Here is a 19164-nt window from a genome sequence, read left to right on the forward strand (position 1 = left end):
CAAGGTCGTGCAACGCGTCGTCCGACCATGTGGGGAGGCAAAGCTGTTTATGCTATTTTAAAGCAATATACGTGTATCACTATAAATCTTTTTGCATCGATTACAATCTGTACTGATCTTTTATTTTTCCTCCTTCTGCAGGAGAATCATATTTAAGCAGTTGTCATCAAGGTTTACTTCATATCAACTCTTAACTCCTGGTTGTGGTGAGCTGCAGTCTAATCAACTGCTACTATTAAGCTACTAACACCCTTCGTTTGAAGTCTTAATGATGGTGGGAAGCATGAAAATGAAATGCTATTATGCCAAAAAAGATGCTTAAATGCTCTTGAGGTTTTTGTTAAAGAGAAAGTGAATCTGTAGCCGACTTTAACTGTTGATAATCACACAGAAAATGATTAAATCTGAGCTTCCTGCACCTGTAACATATTTGTTTTTCTTGTTCTTGTGGAGCATCAGCTGTGCAGCTTTAGCTCAAGTTTAGAGTCTGTCCGAGCAGATCTGTCCTGGCTACTGTTAAGATTTTGTTGTTTGACTCCTGCTCTCCACTCTCAGACAGTCGACCCGTCATCATCACAGCTAAACGCTGAAGAAATACCTGTAACGTCTGGAGGACCTGGAACTGTGCACGTCTCAGCAGAAAGTGGGGCATGAAAGATTTGTCCATTGCAAAGAGTTTTCTAAAGCTCTCACACTTTTTCGACCAGCACTTCTTTTGGAGTATACTTGCACCTTTACCATGCACTCTGCGCATTCACCTTAAACACATGCACATGCACGCATGCATGCACATTGATTGTCGTTTCTCTCTCTCTCTCTCTCTCTTTCTCTCTTTTCTTCTGTCAAGATAAAACACACAAAAAAAATCAAACTGATGAAAACAAAGGTGACTAAGATAAGAATAAAAAATGCTGATTTCAAAACAGTGAGTAACAGAACACAAGTCACACTTGTGGGGAAATGATGCAAATATTAATTAAGATAAATTAAATATATTACAAGTGTAGAATAAGTTGGTGAATAAGGTGGAGTTCAGGGTCACAGGGGACAAAAAGTAAAAAGGTTTAAAAGGTGAGAAAGTCTCAACGTGGCTTTCTTAAATTCTTGTGAATAATGAGAAACGGGAGGTTCAGTGTGTCTTTACATTGTTTCGAGATAAAATAAGTAAATTTTTGTTCCATTTGAACTTGAAATATCCATCTTTCATGATCCAGTGCCCCGCGTATCACAAAGGTATCACATTTTTCATTTCAGCCTTGTGTTAAGTCCCATTTGTACATTTACATTTGTGTAAAATGTCTTTTTCCGCCCTGTGTAGTGAACCTGCTCCTGTAGGTGTGGTCTGCATTATAAAGCTGTTTAGGTTAAGAGTTTCTTGGGATGGCTCCATTGAAAGTTTTTCTTTGTGGGCCAGATTGTTCCCGTGAGGCGTCTCACTGTTGCAAAAGCCAGAAAAGATCAGTTCTTAATGGGTCAGCGAGATGAGGGAGAATCCTGCTCTCCTGTCCTCGTCCTGAAGTTGGTATCTGGCCAACTGAGACATTATTACAAGACTTCTGCAGGTTTTGCACAATAGCAGTAAACCCCCCCTTTTACCTTTAATCTGAATTCTGTGACGCTGGTATCAATAACCCTGGGACAAAAATGAGAGTTACAATATTTGAATGCGCCGTGGCCTTTCACATGTAAATTAAACTCTGCCCCCCTAGCCGAAACAAATTACAGCCAACTGCTGGTGGCTGGACATGAATGGGCTTCCCTAATGTAGTCTGCATCTACAGTGGGGCTGGGGAGCAGCTGGAAAAAAGAAACTGAGACGGGGGGAGAATTTATGTGACAGTGCAGAGTGTGACAGTTTGCTTTTTTTTTTTTCATATTGAGTCTGCCACGCAGCCGGACTGTGACGAATGGGGCTTGGCTCCCTGAGCATCTGTCTCCAAGGACTCACTGAGGGGTAATTAGAGCTGTGGGATGATAAGGGATATTCTCCAGGCCCACTAAACATTATTGGTGGCAAAGGGGACGGGGCCGCTACACAGACCTCTGACATGTCACAATCCTTACAGGAGGGTGTTGGTTGGGTGGGGCGGGGAGGCTTTAATGAAGCGTTAGATTTTGGTGTAAATTTATCAGCCCTCAGGGAAAGAGTCATGGTTTGTGGGGCGGTTTGAGGACGGCCGAGAGCTTAATGTCACCGAGCTGCTGACTAACCTATCTGCATGATTTAAAATGCTTGTGGACTCACTCGGCTCTGACAGCTCAGAATAATAAAATCAAGCAATATTTCTTCCAGGGTTTTATTTTCCTCGCCTCTGGAAGATTGTTTTCAGCGCATTAATTGCCGACGTGTAAGAACGCTGCAACTTTGTTAAAACTAGGATAACAAATAGGGATGCACAATGTATATCAGGCTGATTTATATTATTAGCTTCTGGCTAATAATGAAAGTATAGCTAATAAATAGAGCCAGATGCTTTCATTGACTTAATAAGCGTAGTATCTACACACTCCAATACAGTAGGTGGCAGTATGCACCTTTAAAGTTGGTTTGTGATCTGCCAATAAACACAGAGAAGAAGAAGACGATCTAACATGTCGGCGGCTGTGTGGCCATTTTCTCTACACTTACAGAAGAAGACAACTTGACTGCAATTTTAATTACATGTAAGGGCTCTGAGAGGAGGGCAAAGTCTTAATGTTATAAGACAACAAATCTTATTACAGCTTTAAAAATAATAAATAATCCATCTTTACTCACGACATCTTAGTTTTTTCTCACCCTCAGGTGTGCATAAACTACAGGTTAGGAACTTCTTGGTTATCTTATTGGTATCGGCTGTGAGAAGCTGGTAATAAATAATCAGTTATAATCTGTATCGGCTGAAAAATATCTATTGTGCATCCCTAGTGACAAACGCGAGCGGTCAGACAATCAGGAACCCAAAGTAGGGCATGTTCGCTTGAAAATTAAAATAAAAGCTAACCGCAAAGAAAATCACCCAAACTGTCCGTTGTAAACATCCATTACAGTTTTAACGTGGATGATTTAAATTAATTGGATTGAGAAATCCAAGCTGGCATCCAAAGTGCATAAACCTTCCTCGTTTGCTTGGCCTTAAGACTTTACAGTGGTATATAAATACATAACCTTATTTTGAAGACAAAGAGTCTTCAGTTAACGGAGTAAGTGAGCTGATATAACAGACATGTCTCTTATACTGTCGGCCTATGTATGATATTTCGGTTGCAGTGGTTGGCTGCCGGCACTAATTGGCAGCACGGCTGACTGGCAACGTCCGATCCAATTCTTTTTATACATCCAAGCTGTTTCTATCAACTTTCATCGACTGTAAGTGCTGGAGTGAGCTGTCGATACACGGGTTTCTTGTGCTCGTGCTTTACAGGTGCAGTCACTTACAGCTTTACTTAAAAGAGATAATCAGGCTAAACTGTTGACTTGCATATAATCGTCTGACCGCTTGTGTTTATGGCTCTGTTGTTCCTATTTTTATCAATTTTGCCATAATTTTCAGATCTACAAGAAAGAACAATGCATTTTTATAGACTGAATCAAATAAGTTGCAGGACCGGGGCAGTTAAAGACGAGGCTGAGGGCTGCGGGCAGAGGAGGACACTGATTTACTCTGGAGTAAACACTAGTTGAGGAAACGGACACCCTGTTGCAGGGATTTGGTTTATGCTGCTGTTGTTTTCCACTGCTGTGTTGGCTGAGGGCCAGTGAGAGGGACCGGGCTCTCCACTGCACCACTCGTCCTCCCTGTCTCTGTACTGTGGGACATACAAGGTGTTTGCTCCCATCCACCAATCACCGTACTCCATCTGTATCTATTTCTATTCTCCCTTTTCTGACTTCTAATCATTTATGTGATTTGTAAACCATCAGCTGGTTCCTATTAAACTGGGTCTTTAGTCCCAGCCGCACCCAATCTTTAGTCCTACCTGACGGCTAAAGACAAACAAATAAAATCATCTTCTTTCGCTCATTCACACAAAAGGTAAAAGAGAATTCAAAAGCAAAAAGGAAAAAATACAATTGCTCAATGCACACGCATTCAAGAGCATCACCGAGGGAAAGACAATACTCCATATTGTTGTGCGTTTGGGCAAATGACCAGAGAAAACGTGGTCGCCCTGCATGTGTAACCTTCATTTTGTGATCAATGTGTTCACCCTATCTTTTGTTTTTATGTCTCTGCACTTCCCAAATGGTTTGCTTTGTCAGCTTAAATCAGGTTCAATAAAGGTTAAGCTAACGATGCTCCAGAGAGTTTGGGAGCAATATGGAGATTTGGAGAGTAGGTTCAGGAATTTGACATGAGAGCAAAAGGAGGGGGGAGGCTAGGATTGAGGGGAAATCATCAGGGGCAAGAGTCGTCTGGGACAAGTTTCCCAGCAGCCTTATTGCACTTAGATAATCTCTCCTCCACACTGAGTGCAAATGGATTCAAGATCATCTACTGCACGAGGAAGGTGCAATAAAACGTTTGGCAAACCTATCCCTGACTGTTTAAACAGATAAAACCAGACAGAACACAAGCACAGCACATGACAAACAGTTGACACAGGGGTGAAGCTACAGCCACGATACACAAACACAACACTGACACCTCAGAGGCACAAGGCAGGCCGCACCACAACATCTACAGCACGAAACACCACAGTGGAAGACACACAAACACAGACTGAAGCACAGACGGAGTCACAGACGGACATCAAATCATATCCAGTACTAACACAGAGAGTGAAGCCATGCACAGACGGAAATAAAGCATGCACACAAACACACTGATAAGATTAAAACCCCAGAACACACACACATATCCCTCACACACACACCTTCTCTTTCCTTCGCCCTCTCTCTCTCTCTCACACACACACACACCTTGATTTAATCCTAAACACGAACACAGTGGTACAGATGACACAAGCATATTTTATAAATCAGAAGAACCCACAGGAAAAATACTTGGATTGTTGTCTATTATCACTACTGTGAGCCTGTGTGGTGCGAGCTACTTTGTGTGGAAGCAAAAAACGCAGACGTGCTACAAAAACTCGTATCGAGCCGATAGGAAATATATATCAAATCTATATTTTGCCCGTGGACTCTTTGCCATGTAATATGCTCTGCTTGAGAACAATAATTTCAGAGAAATCACAGACACTGATAAAGATGTTAATATCGATAACAGATACACACTCATGTTATATTTAAAAAATGTGGAACGCAAAAGAAAAAAAAACCACCAAACGGAAAATTAAAAAAAAAATATCAGCAAAGTTAGTACAATACGTCAAGCAAGGACGGGAACAAAGAAAAAAGCTCCAGCCTGATCCCACGACACCTGACTGAATCAGCTCACAGCACAACAGCAACACTAGAAAGTCAAAGGAACCAGAACTACAATACCATAAAGCAACACACAACAAAAACAAGAGAGATAAAGATAAAAACAACAACAACAGCAGAGCAACAATAGTGACACACACTTTAAGTGACAGATACAGGATGGTCATAAATACAGAATATATATATATATACATAGAGATATATAGAAATAGGAAAAAGCCAGATATACGTGTTGCAGATATTTACTTCATCATCATAGTGCCATACTCCTTGGCCATCCGGCATCTCAGAGCTCACACTACTGTCCTGATCGATTAGCCAGCGATGCACGGCGTGGGCCTAAAAGAACATACGACATAAAGACAGAGCCCAGTTAATCGCAACAGTGAGAAGCAGAGGGATGGAGAAGACAGGAGAGGGGTAGGAGGAGGAGGGAGGAGGGAGGAGGGAGGAGGAAGGGCGGACAAAAAACAATGGCAAGGAAATGAGAGAGATTTAAAGAAGAACATTATATTGAGACACAGGTAGAAAACAAGGTGGGGGAGGGAGGGGGAGGAGGAAGAGAGCAGGAAGAGGAACTACCCCACCCCGACCCCGCCCAACCCAACCCTTCCCTCCCACCAGAAAAAAAAGACTCTCCCTGTGGGAAACAGGTCAGGTTAGGATGAGTGGTGGGATGAGAGTGAAAGCACGATGTGGCACGACACGAGGGGGCATCACACATACAGTGACGAGCGCCGGGCGGCGCCACACTGATGGCGACTGGAGGAGGAGGATCTGGTGTAGATGGCGTGTGACTCACGGATGGGTCGGCTGTGTCGCTGTGGAAAAGCTGCAACCTACAAACACTGGAGTGATTTCCTCTACGTCACGCTCGTGGACACAAGATGTAGTGTACTTACCCAGAATTCAACATATAGAAAATGTGCAACCACGGATGTGAAGTACAAAACAACACCAAAGAGAATAAATCCAACACAGTAACACAGAGAGAAAGAACATACAGGGAGGCCGCGACAGGCCTTCGACTGAGAGAAACAGGGTACATACGACTGTGTCAGCATCGTCTTACAGCAGAGAGACCTTCTTCACACAGCAGTGGAGACGACCAGTCAGAGAAGGTGTGAAAAGCAGCGAGAATGGTTGAAAACAATGAAAGCAAAAGTTGTCAGCAAAAGTCTGCGTGCTCCAGACAGAAACCAGAAAACCACTTGAGTTATTTTCCCAGAAAGGAACCGCGACTGTCGGCTCGTCTCAGTGAATCACACACACAATAAAACTGACAGACAAACTCCCAAACACCTTCCTCCAGACCCGCAGAGGGAAGGTAACCGATCAGATCTGCTCACACTGCCTCTGTTGAGTTTCAGCATCAAACACATACAGTCAGCTCGAGGCCTGGTCACCCTGAAACACACACACACAGACACACACACACACACACACACACTCCAAACCCCATCTGTTACTCTTGACTGTTGTCGCGTCAGCACCAAAAACAACCACGCAGCTCCTTTTGTGACGCTCCTGCCCCTCTGCGGCAGAAATTCTTGTCAAGATTTGCACCGGGGTTGAAATCGCAGAATCGCAGGGATTAATTACCCTGTCATGGCTGCTGCTGCACATTTACTGTTTACTTTGCGCCAGCAATTTTTTACGGGACTTGTGTTTTTAAGATGCAGTGATGCGGGCTGTCATACCATGACAGTGCAAAAAAATAACGTTTATGTTAGACTAAAGGGGCCATTTAGTGGACAAACTGTTGAGCGTTTGAGCGACGTGTTGTCCGACCACGTCCTGGAAGGCGTCCACAGTGTTGCAGTGGTGGCTCTCATGAAAAAGTGCCAGAAATAGTCAAGTGAAGACTGAAAACGAGAGCCAGAGAGAGCTCCTTTTCACCTCCACACAGCTGACCAATCGTGGCACGAAGTGGGTGTGAGGGTCAGATCGTTGGTTTCCGATGAGTTACAGAAACGGTCGGACGCGGCCCACGCTTGGTCCGACGTCAGAAAAGGTGTCATCGGGAAAGAAGTTTCTGAAGCAGTACACATTAATGTAAACCTGACCCAAATAAAAATTTTAACCCCAAAGCCAAAGTCCTAATCCTGAATCCTGAAGAAACATTCATTTTATCTTCTCCTGTAACCTGAGGATCGTTTCAACTGTAAACCAAAATCCTAGCCTCAAAAAAATCAGCCGAGGAACAGACAAAATGTCCCCTTCCCTGAGGAACTTCCCTTTTCTGCTATGCTTCTGAGGACATTTGATCCCCGTAAGGACAGAAATACAAGTCACACACACAAACGCACACAAACACACACACACACTAAGAGGGAGCAGGACCTTCGGTGTCATGTGGTGTGTCTGCAAAGACAGATGCATTAGCTGGTAAACACGTAGCAGCGAGGTGGAGGACAACACACAGGAAACAGACGGAGTCACCTCAAGGGTACAGTGAATCAGAGGGTGACAGCAGAGGCCAAAGACTGTCAGGACACCCGAAAATAGACGAAACAAGCAGAAGGGGGCGACTACAACCAGAGAGGGCTGTAGCACATGTGCGACATTTGACCCCTTTGTTAACTTTCTAAGCATGAATGTGCCCTTTGCATGACCTTCATCTTTGGTTATTTGCAGTGATACTGCTCAGTAACACTGTCCGTGCATGTGAGTGTGTGTGTGGAGGGGACTGTGAGTGTGAGTGTGTGCCAGTGTTTATGTGTGTACGTGATGCACGGCGGCGGCGTCCGCAGAGTTTGCGGTGAGTAACAGAGCGTGTCAGCTTAGAAGAATAATTGGATTAAGTAGCAGACGGCTAGTGATGACAGGGAGAGAGGGGGGCGAAGGGGAGGAGGAGGAGGAGGAGGAGGAAGAGGAGGTGGTGGAGGTGGGAGATGGAGGGAGGCGGAGGGGGGAGAGGTGCTGATAAGAGTAACAGGACATTTGCCGCGGAGCCTCTGGGAACCTGGGGGCAGCGAGCAGACAACGCAGAGGGAACTCAAACCGTTACGCTGTAGATTAGAGGGATAAAGGGATAACACTCGTAGTCTCCGGACAACTAACCAGCAGCCTCCCGGCATTTGGGTTATACTTTACATCGAACTCCAACACAAGAGAGAAGAGAAGAGAAACATCATTTTGTCTCTTGTTTGCTTTATGCACTTTTCCCCCCCCGATGGCCTTTAGAGTAGAAACCACTCTGGAGGATGTTACCGCTCAACATTTACAGCTCAGTGTCAGCCGCAGAGGCAGAGCTGAGGATAAAAGTGAGGACATGAGTCTGAAAAGAGCGAAGAGGAGTGCAAGTCAGAGGAAGGTTCAATTAAAGATAGAGGAGTGTGTGTGAGAGTGGGAGAATGAGTAGAGAGTAATCCACTGAGAAAGTTGCACCGATGACCTAACAAGGCTCCATCAGCGCTTCATCGGTCACGAGTATCATCTGTTGTATGTTGACACGGACGACCCTCTGGTGCAGCAGAGAAATGGACCAGAGTCTCAGGAAATCTATTTCAACTGGATGAAATGGTGCATAAAACCTGACACACTGTATATTACTGCCACATTATCTCTTCCTTTCTTCATCAGTGACACAAAGAGACACCGCTGCATCGACGTGAAGTCGCAGACGACACATTTTCAACACCAGAGAGGACGATCGCAGTCCGCCTCAGATCAGCCCATCAGATTTAAATACACAACAATAAATATGCACACATAAAAGGAGCACAATACAAAAGCAGCCCACAACAATGTCCCATAAAAAATACATCACGCATGTCAACATTGATTATCCTGCCTTCAGTTACTCACGCAGAGACGTGAGTGAGTTTACTGTATAATATGTGGCGCTGCTTCTTCTAGTGCCACCATCTGGCCGACTGACAGACGTCTGAAATCAACAAAACTTTATCAAAAATGTTGCACATTTCATACAGTCTGGTGAGGTGATTAGTGTGCACAGACTACTGTTTAACTGGTTGAACTGCCGGGCTTCAGAACCGGAGTGTGTGCACAGAGCTTTCATTAGAACGAGCCGTCCTCGGGGAGAGAGCAGCTCTCTGCTGCTCAATGGACCTGCACAGCCTCAATAACTCACACTCCCTCTGTGAGAGCAGCGACAACGATAAGCTACAGAGGAGCTGCGATATACAAACGACCGTAGCATTAAGAACCAAGCACCTTTCCTCAAAACACCTCTTCATGAGTCCAGTTGGTTCTTGTCATGCAGTGCGTCAGCCTCCACCTTCCCGTCCATTATCCCGAGTTCAGGATATACATCAAGTAATCAGGCTCTAATGCCGCGAGTCGAACCAGGCCAACGTCTGCCTAGTTCCTCGTGAAATGCTGACACAGTATCTAAACTAAGTGGACCTCTACTAAATTATTCACCTCCTGGAGAGAAAAAAAAAAAAACATCAAGTGGAGTTATAACAAGACAGCATCATCACCGAGGTGCTGAACAGTAAAGAGCTGTTCTCAGATTCCCATCAGGCTCCTGATTTATCTCGTCTGCAGTTCTTTACTTAAACACGACTTAAAGGAACTCATCACCGGATGTGAACCTCATGTGATCAACTGCAAGAGCCATCACACTGATGGACGGTGAGTCAGGATGAGACAATAAAAGACTTGATGGCAGATTGCGTTAAAAAAAAACACCCACATTAAGTTGATTGTGGTGAATTTTCATTATCGGGATAATCAGGAAATTTCTCACATGGATGACTTAATAAAGATGAAGCTTTCCAGCTCGCTGATGAACAGTCTTATACTGGTTTCCTCATTTATCTTGAATCAGCCTCCCGAGCCACGTCTGAAGGGACGGCTTGACTGGGAGATGAAGGTTACCACCATTTATTTATCCTTTATTTGTGCAGGAGGACCTTATGATTTATGATCACTTATTTAAGATTCTTTGTTTGTTTTTTTTCCACTAAAAACAGATGCGTGTCTACAAAAGTCTATAAACAAGCTTAGACAAGTGCGTTCAAATACAAACCAGGAGAGGTTAAGACTCCACTGGCATGAAGACTGCGCATTATTTCAATATTAATTTAAATACCAGTGCAGATAGGATACCTGAGTTTTGGTGCCCATGCCAAACTGTACTGAAGTTAATTTGAACATACACATGTTTTCTGCAAAATCAGCTCCAGCTGATCGTCTGTAATATTACATTTTGTCTAAACACAAGCTGCAGCATCCAATAACTTTTTAAACAGTTCAGAAATGTCATTTATCTGATCAAATAGTTCCTGATTTAAGTCAGGAACTGTTTGATCCAAGAAAATGTAAACATAGTATTATAATACGGAGCTATTACAACGTACAGTGTTGAATCTCTGTCCTACTATAGACACATTTGGTCTATAGTAGGCAATTAGGTTGAACAGCAGTGCTTTCCAATACACTCAAGGTTTTGTGTTGTCTTTGAATATGTATTTGAATAAGTAGTGTGACTTAAAGTCAGTACTGGAATAGGAGAAACATCATTGTTTCTCCTATTCCAGTATTGCAAAAGGTTAGCAGCAGAAATGGAGTGAAAACCAACGGTAGTGATCTAAATACAAACTTGGCACTCTGAGCGCTTCATGCAGCTCACCTACGGTTTGATGATTGGACTGGTTATGATATTGTCATGGAACAACATAATCCGTGCATGGAAAGACACTCAGCTGCTGTGAATAAGTAAGAAACACTATGCTGCATTATAAAAAAAGACATCCTGTAACCCCACCAGCAATAAGAAGCTAAAATAAATAAAACACCGCTGCCTGAAAATGTGAGCTGGGTGAGAGGTTTTACATGTAAGCAGGCTTAAATGAGTGCAGGTTTGGAACAGGAGACGTCCAAAGTGAGAGAGCGTTAAGAGAGTGAGAATGAAGCAGGAGAGCTCTGCAGATCTCAGCCTGATAAATAATGCATGGCAGAGAGCTGCCAGCTCTGTGCACAGCAGCAACCTGCCTGAGCCCCATCAGCAGAGGAGAGGTGGTTTCTGGAGGGGCACAGGTGGACCCGCCAGGTGGGATGAAAGGGAAGGATGGCGCAGTCACCTCCACCTATCACCTCTACGCTCTGTTTTTCCTCTCCGTCTAACTCTCCGACTGGGCTCACGTTCACGCTCTACCTGTTCGGGACATGCTTGTGTGTGAGCATGTGCAGAGTCATCCTCTTCATCCTTTACTGTCACACTCTGCCGCCGTCTGTGCGCAGTGTGAGGCCCTGCAGGACACTACGGGTGCCTGTATGGTTCAGACAGAGTCAGAGGGATGTTGATTCGTCTCGATGCAGGCTACAGTTAGGGTTGGGCTGATGAACGATGCCGTCGTCCGTCGCCGATGGCTGACAGCCAGCGACTACTAATCCCTGACCGTCGTAACATCGTGATTCAAAAGGCTCCCACCAGAGAGCACAATTAAGTGGTGCATCCTCTCAGAGTTGCTGTAGGGCAAGAGTTGTTGTTTGTGATATGTGGAGAGAGGAAATGAAAAGAAGTATGTCGCTGCTCGGTGCACTAACATTTCGTCTCCATGTCCCGTTTATTATTTTCTTATTAAACCAGCTCAATTAGGCTGGTCACTGTTTTTCAGGCCGCTGTTTCTCTCAGTGATGCCGTTTTTATACAGTTTTCTTAGCTTAGCTTCCTCGGCTAGTTGGCCAACGTTGTTTTATGCCTATGAGGCTAAACAAAGCTTAGTTATGGACATGTGATGCAGAGACAAGGACGCTTTTAAACCTGGCACAGGGATGTATGTCGGTGGTAACGGGAGGTACAGTAGTTCCCTCTGCAGGGTGAGACAGTTGGAGATTCATGTCAGAGCAACGGTGGGACACAACGGCGGCTACAGTGGCGACACTGTGGGGACACGCTGCCTCAGATTCATAAACACCACCATCACGATGTTTCACTGTAGACATTGTCATATGCTAATTCGGCCGACATGGCCCAACCCTAGCTACAGTTTGTAGTGTTGTTAAAGCGGCTATACTCAGTCTGTATATCAACAATACATCAAATTAGTATCCAAAATAGGTCACATCAAAAGGGGTCATAGTGACAAACCCACAGAGAATCACCACTGGACTCTTTGGTCTTTTTGGTTCAACAGGCTGTTTCCAGCAAATGAAGCCGTAAAACTGACTGTTCACTACCTGCTCAGCACTTAACATCAGACAGACAAAGTTAACGACTACTGTACCTGGTGAACGCTGCTCATTTAGTCACAAAAGAGACTTCAGGAGTTGGTGGAGACCAAAACGGAGCTAAAAGAGGAGTGGATTTGGAGCCTCCTCTGCAGCACAGACACAAACACAACTCCAAATGAATCATGTTATGTTGCTCTATATCTGCTGCTTGTATAAATATTAAGTTTGTGAAAAAGAAAGTCGATTTATTCTCTCTTAAAAGATTATGACTGTTTGGGTGGTTTCATAAAACGTTTCCTGACTGAAGTGAGTTAAAGGGCTCGACAGATTAACAACAACATGAAAAAGACTCTGAAGCTTCTGATCCCCAATTACAACAGTTGCTACACGAATTAGCCAACGTAATGACACCAATGTAAAAAAGAAAAATCAATGAAGACATTTGCAAAAACAGAAAAATGCATTAGAGTAGTAGTCCCTCAACAACGCCTACTGGAAAACACTCCCACCCTATCTGATTCCTCCTGGTCCCACCCTCTGCTCCCAACATGTGGAGGTCAGAGGTCGTGAAAGCAGAAAGATTAACATCACAGCTCACGGAGCTCTTTGATGTGGAGAAACAGTACAACCTCCTCTGATCTTCAGCTCTGTTTGAACCTTTTCTTGTCTTCCTCAGAGGGCACTTATCTCGGGGATTGTCGAGGCGGCGAGTGGAGGAGTCTGTTTTTACAAAAGGACCTTTTGAGAGCCGGACTACGAGTGCCCACTGACACCACTATACTTAATGTAAACATTTGTCGGGCTGCAGCAAAACCTGTTAGTGTTAAACCTGTTAGTGTTAGAAATATGAAGTCATCTCTCGTTGAGGAGGAGAAGGTTCGTAAAAGAAGACCAGATAAAAGAGACAGAACCAACAAAGGATTATTTGATTTCAGGCAGCTACAATTAAATTTGAATGATGTACTGTGTTTACTGTAGTCGGAGCACTCTGAAGTTGAACTGTAACATCACACACAGTGAACAATGTTTTCATGCTTTGTGTGAACCTCTGGGACTTGTGACGTTCGGACTGAAGCTTTGTAAAAGAAAGAAGAGATGAGGAGAAGGAGAAGACACAGAAGTGGACGGTGCGAGGCAGAAAGAAGCCAGTTTAAATTTCTTTATGTGTTTTATCAATGACATTTAGGTGCACCCTCGGCCCCTCCCCTCCTATTTTTCTCCTCTTTCCATTGAAAACCGTTGCTCTTCCATCCCAGACTATTTTTATCCAACGTTTCATTACCATAATAAAACACATGCATGAAAAAAAGATAAACTCAAAGAGACAGCGCGGCCAAAAACCTGGATTTGGGAGGCTTATTTTCATCTTTCTTTCTTGTCATCTATTCTTTTATGTTGCTCTTTTCTTTTCGCTCAGAGAAATGGAAAGAGACATGCCTTTTCTTTCAGCCTGTGCCTCATTATGGTGCTTTTCAGGTCTGCTCTTTTGTATGGGGCCAGCCCAGAGCCGTGCACAGGCACAGCGGAGCAGCCGGTTGGATTACCCAGACTGATGTCAACACTTCGACAGAACCACCAACCACTCCTGCAAAACGGCCCCTGCCAAGTGTAGCATGAACGTTACATGCTTTAATAAGTGTAGCCAAAGAGCCATGCCAAGACTAAACCAACAGGAACAGCTGCTGTATCGCAGACATCGGCGCGAACAATACGTTCGGGTCTTTAAACCAGGGCACGGCTATCATGGTACTGGACAGAATGTATCGCTGTCCACTGATAATCAGCATGCAGTGCGTTGTCTCGCCACACAGAGCATCACGTCTCAAACTGAACGTCACTAAGATTAAACGTTCGCGAGTGATAGAAGTAATTTTTTTGTCACTGAAAAGCCTGAGGTCATCGTCTGCTTTTCAAACAGAGGCACAACACGCAGCGTCTCTGCGCTTAACATTTGGCCTGTGATAATACACTCTCAAACAATACGTGTCCAAATGAATGCATTATGAAGCACTGTATAAGAAAATACTGGATAAGTACATCTGCTGGGGTCACAATGTCTATGTTACAAGGTTAAAAACATGCTCTTATTATTATTACTGCTAATGATCTCTACTTCATATGTTGAATACGTAAATATATATATATATTAAATATCAACTTGTGTATATTGTATCACGTATGTTGTACTGTGACTTAGAGACTAAATACAAGTTGTGACCTTCAAATAAAAGAGGAATCTATTTGAGACAATACAGATGCTAATTTTAAGTAATTTCTTTAATCGAAAGTCGGCTGCCTGATTATCGATTAATCATTAATTACATGTAGAAAACTGTTTTAACCACTGACATGGTCCATGTTTGCTGTAAAAAATAAGGGTCGGCTACATTAGGAGCTTAAGGAGCAGATCAAGTAAACAGTAGGTTATTGAATTTTAAATGAAATAACCAAAATAATGACTTTATTTTAATCACGGACCTCCCGTCTGTCAGCATTCAACAACTGGCTACAAAGTCCAACCAATACTGAAGCGACTAAATGGTTAAATGTTCTATCAGTTTGTGCAAAAGGTCTTGTTTTGTATTTTTTATCTGGATATATTTGAAAATCAAGTATCTGTGATCTATTATTGTAAGATAGTCGCTGATGTATTTGTGCCCATCGGTGAAATGCTTAACAGCGTTTAATAGATCAATGATTAATCATTAACATCCTTAGTTCATCACACACAATATCCAAAATTAAAGATACTGCTCTAATTCAATACTTGATGTATTTACAAGAGGGTCTAATGAGTATGTGAAATATGAAAGGTGAGAGATAATTATCTCCAGTTTTCCTCAGAGTTAAATGTTCTGGTTCAGTTTCTCTCATCAACCTTGTTACCGTCCAGAGCGGGCAGCAGTTTTCACAGACAAAGATGTAAAAACCCACCGTACACTACCCGCTCAGCACCAAGCAGCAGACAGACCAAGTAAGAAACTTGCTGGAGAACAAAGTGAAGCTTTTAGCTGGGAGGAAAAACACATATTTCCCCTGATGGGTGGAGGAGACCAAAAACAGAGATAAAAGAAAAGCAACTTAAATTCATGAGGGGTGCATAAAAACAACATTTGTAAGAACTATATAATAATGAGTTCATCCTTGAGTGCCATCCAAGTGAACATTTGTGCCAAAGTTGAAGAAATTCCCTCCAGGCATTCAAGATATCACATTCACAAGAATAGGACGGATGGACGGACATCCCGGTAACGTGATGCCTCCGGCCACAGCAATCGCCAGCGCAGAGGCAGAAAATAAAAATATGATTAGGTAAGTTTTAATGAAGAAATCTGATTCTGGTGAGCTTGAACCAGTCAGCTCTAACACATTAATTAGGCCCAGATTCTCACATCCACCACACATACTCAGTCATGGCATAAACAACAACCTCTCCATCGGCATCTCGTGGTGATTTTAAGTGATTTAGACTCATCAGTTTAATGTGTAGTAACTCAAAGTGTGCCTATTTTTCATTAATTAACTGTGATGCTGGCTGCTATCAACCAATGTCAGTCCAGTTATATCCTCATGTTATGTCTGTTGGCTGTGTAAATAGGCAACTGTTTGCCAACAAGTTTGCCATATAAACATTATATAGTGACAATATGTATAAACAAAGTATCTCTGTGGCCCCAAGTGGCTTAAAAAAATCATCATATGCAGGTTTAATATGCCAAATAACACACATAGCACATGCTTGAAGGATGCAAATGTCATAGACTGCATTTTATATGTGTATTTGGGTCTATGCTTGTTCATGTGTGCATATACTGTGTATGTGTGTATGTGTGTGCTCAGCAGTTGGTAGAGTGGAGCCGGAGGTTGAGGCGGTCATTTATCAGAGCTGTACTCCACCTTCTCCAGCTCCCTCCTGGGATGTCGAAGACAGATGCCTCCACCATCGCTGCTACATGTAGCGCTCATTAAGCTCCTCTACTGGGGTAAGTCACTGTTCCTCACACCTGTATGCAATCGTTTACATATGCACACACTAAACAAGCACATGTGAGCACATACATAGGCACGTACACCAGATCAGATTCCCTATAAAGACAGTTTTTTTAAAACAGCCGAAGCCTCGTCCAGTCCTGAGACCGTTGACACTGCGGTGCCAGAGCACGCTGCAGCGCCATAACGTGGACAGGCAATAAAATCCCACAGATGGCTGCTGCATAGCTCTAAAGACAAAAACTTTATTGCAAGTATCCTTGATTAGATTCACGGTGGGGAAATTTAATCTGAAGGGTAATAATCTCTGGGAGGGAAAGGGACAAAAAACAGCAGCCAGCGAGCTGCGAGGGTGAAAGACAAAACATTAGGCCTGTCAAATCCCACAGAAAAATGGATTTGTCTTCCCAACCTTTAAAAGATAAAGGCCTCAAAAAGCCTGCAGAGTGGGCTCTTACACCAGGAAACCAGGATGATGAGAGGAGTTACACATGAAGAGCTTTAATGTAACACCTACAAGCTCGGCGTGAAAGTTTGCACCATTAATATTGTAGCTCATTCACAAGGTACCGCTACATATTTATCCACGCCGAACCCTCACAAACACACCTGCTGGCAGAATTAGCTCAAACACAAAAGCTAACACACTGTAGGACTCAAAGAAAAGCCGACGACAATGCTAAAGCGACCAGCGTATCTGCATATTAATGTTAGCAGCATGTATTGTGGAAGAGGAGGACAAAAGCTGGCAGCAAGCTGTCTTGTAGCACAGATGTCGTGTGATTAAAAGACGTAGGACAAGAAAAGTAGTGTTCTGACTGGCTGACATGTGATTTAGATGGACCAGGAAAGGCAGGAACGCTGATTTGACTGACGTTAAAAGCTGGAGATAAAATTCCTCCCTCATCCACCTTTACATCTGTTGTTGCTGACTCGGCCCCTAAGGGGAGACTCCTCCAGGAGCCCTGGCTTGGTTCCAGTGGGGTTGCTGATGGTGCATACGGTGCATGTATGTTCAGGACTATGTTATAATTACAATTACCTAACATTATTCATGTAAAGTGTGAGAGAGTGAGTGGAGGAGGAGGAGGAGGAGGAGGATGTCAACTGCTGACTGCACAACATCGCAGCCATTCTTCATTCATCTATTCATCTTTCCTGCTCAATTAGACAGGACAGTCACACAGCAGTGCAGCAAGTTGGAGCATCAAAGGACAAGAAAAGCTTCATTCACCAGCAAAAGAAGCAAATATGAAAGAAATATCTCCACTGCAGCATCTACCATTCACCGTCCTGAAAAGTAACTGATCCTCTGTTGTGTTAATACATGATTATTGTGGCCAAACACATCCACAATATTAATGTTATCAGGATATCTACAGAAAATAAGAAAAGAAGATGCTATCAGTCAAGTTTATCTTGCAAATGAACAACACTCGAGTGTAGGAAGGTGAAGGAGTCTGTAACCATAACTGTAAAAGAGCGTACAAAAAGAAAAATGACCCTGATTGACTAAACAAAAGATCCACAAGGCCTAAAATCTGTGCTGGATTAGTCACGCGATAATAACGCGTTAACGCAAATTCCTCTTAATAATTCCTCTTGATACGCGATTAACGGAGGCACGTTATGACCCTCGGGCTGCTCTGTAGTTTGGGAAATCAGGACGTGATGCGGCGGTAACGTGGTGGATAGACCAGAAATGGATAAAGAAAAAGGTCTTTTGAATTGTTCAGCTTCAAATCCATCGCATTTACCGTCGATGTGAACTGATTCTGGAGAAGATTCTGGACAGTATTTGTCAGTGTTTTGGATTGTTACTATAATAATAAACATACATTTGCATAAAGCAAGCATATTCGTCCACTCCCATGTTGATAAGAGTATTAAAAACCTGAAAAATATCCCTCTAAGGTTCATGTAGAACAGATGAAAAACGTGCGATTAAGTTAACTATGGACAATCATGCGATTAATCGATTAACAGCCAGTTTTAATATTACAGTAATTGTCAATATTAGCATCTTGCAACACTCCTACATGGTAAATTATATATAATTTTATCTCCTGTAAATCTAGCCTGCCCCGGATGAGAGGAGAGCTCCTGTAGAGGAAATAGTATTGCCAACTCTCTACCGGTCAACAAATCTGTACTGTCACATGGTTTATACCATCAATATAACCACGTATCGCCCAACCCTAGTGACTGATAAAAGTCAATACAATGTATAGAATGGGAAAATGGTGATACTGTAGATTAGGGATGAACGATATGGATTTTTCTTCAGCCGATAGCAATAAACGATTATTACCTCCTCGTCCTACCCAATACTGATAAGATAACCCATTATTTTGTATTTTAAAATCAAGTTCCTAATCTGTAGTTTATGCACACATGAGGGTAAGAAGGGGTTAAGATGTGGTGAGCAAAGATGGATGATTTAATTTTCACTTGCTCTGATAAGATCTGTTTTGTTAAAACATCTCTTAAAACTCATATTATCGGCTCCATTTAGCTATAATTTCACCAACAATCATACATAGTCAGTAATAAAACGTTCCCAATATAATTTCTCAAGCTGATATAAATCTCACATCCCTGCTGTCGACGTAATAATCTCCCGTTTGTCTCAAAACATCTCTCTCTTTTTATCTTTC

At 43.1% G+C, this 19164-nt stretch overlaps 1 protein-coding gene across 4 annotated transcripts in view; it reads right to left on the reverse strand.

Annotated features, from left to right (window-relative positions):
* ank1a (ankyrin 1, erythrocytic a) overlaps window positions 1-19164 on the reverse strand; it is a 93541-nt gene that overhangs the window by 50410 nt on the left and 23967 nt on the right. For 2 of the 4 annotated variants that reach the window (XM_084358774.1, XM_084358787.1), the window contains exon 2: window positions 5618-5710. The exons of the other annotated variants lie outside the window; for them this stretch is intronic. In XM_084358774.1, the coding sequence (XP_084214900.1) occupies window positions 5618-5710 (93 nt within the window). The remainder of the gene's footprint in view (window positions 1-5617; window positions 5711-19164) is intronic. 4 annotated transcript variants of the gene reach the window in all.

Source organism: Pagrus pagrus, assembly GCF_965226575.1.
Source record: "Pagrus pagrus genome assembly, chromosome: 8".
NCBI lineage: Eukaryota > Metazoa > Chordata > Actinopteri > Spariformes > Sparidae > Pagrus > Pagrus pagrus.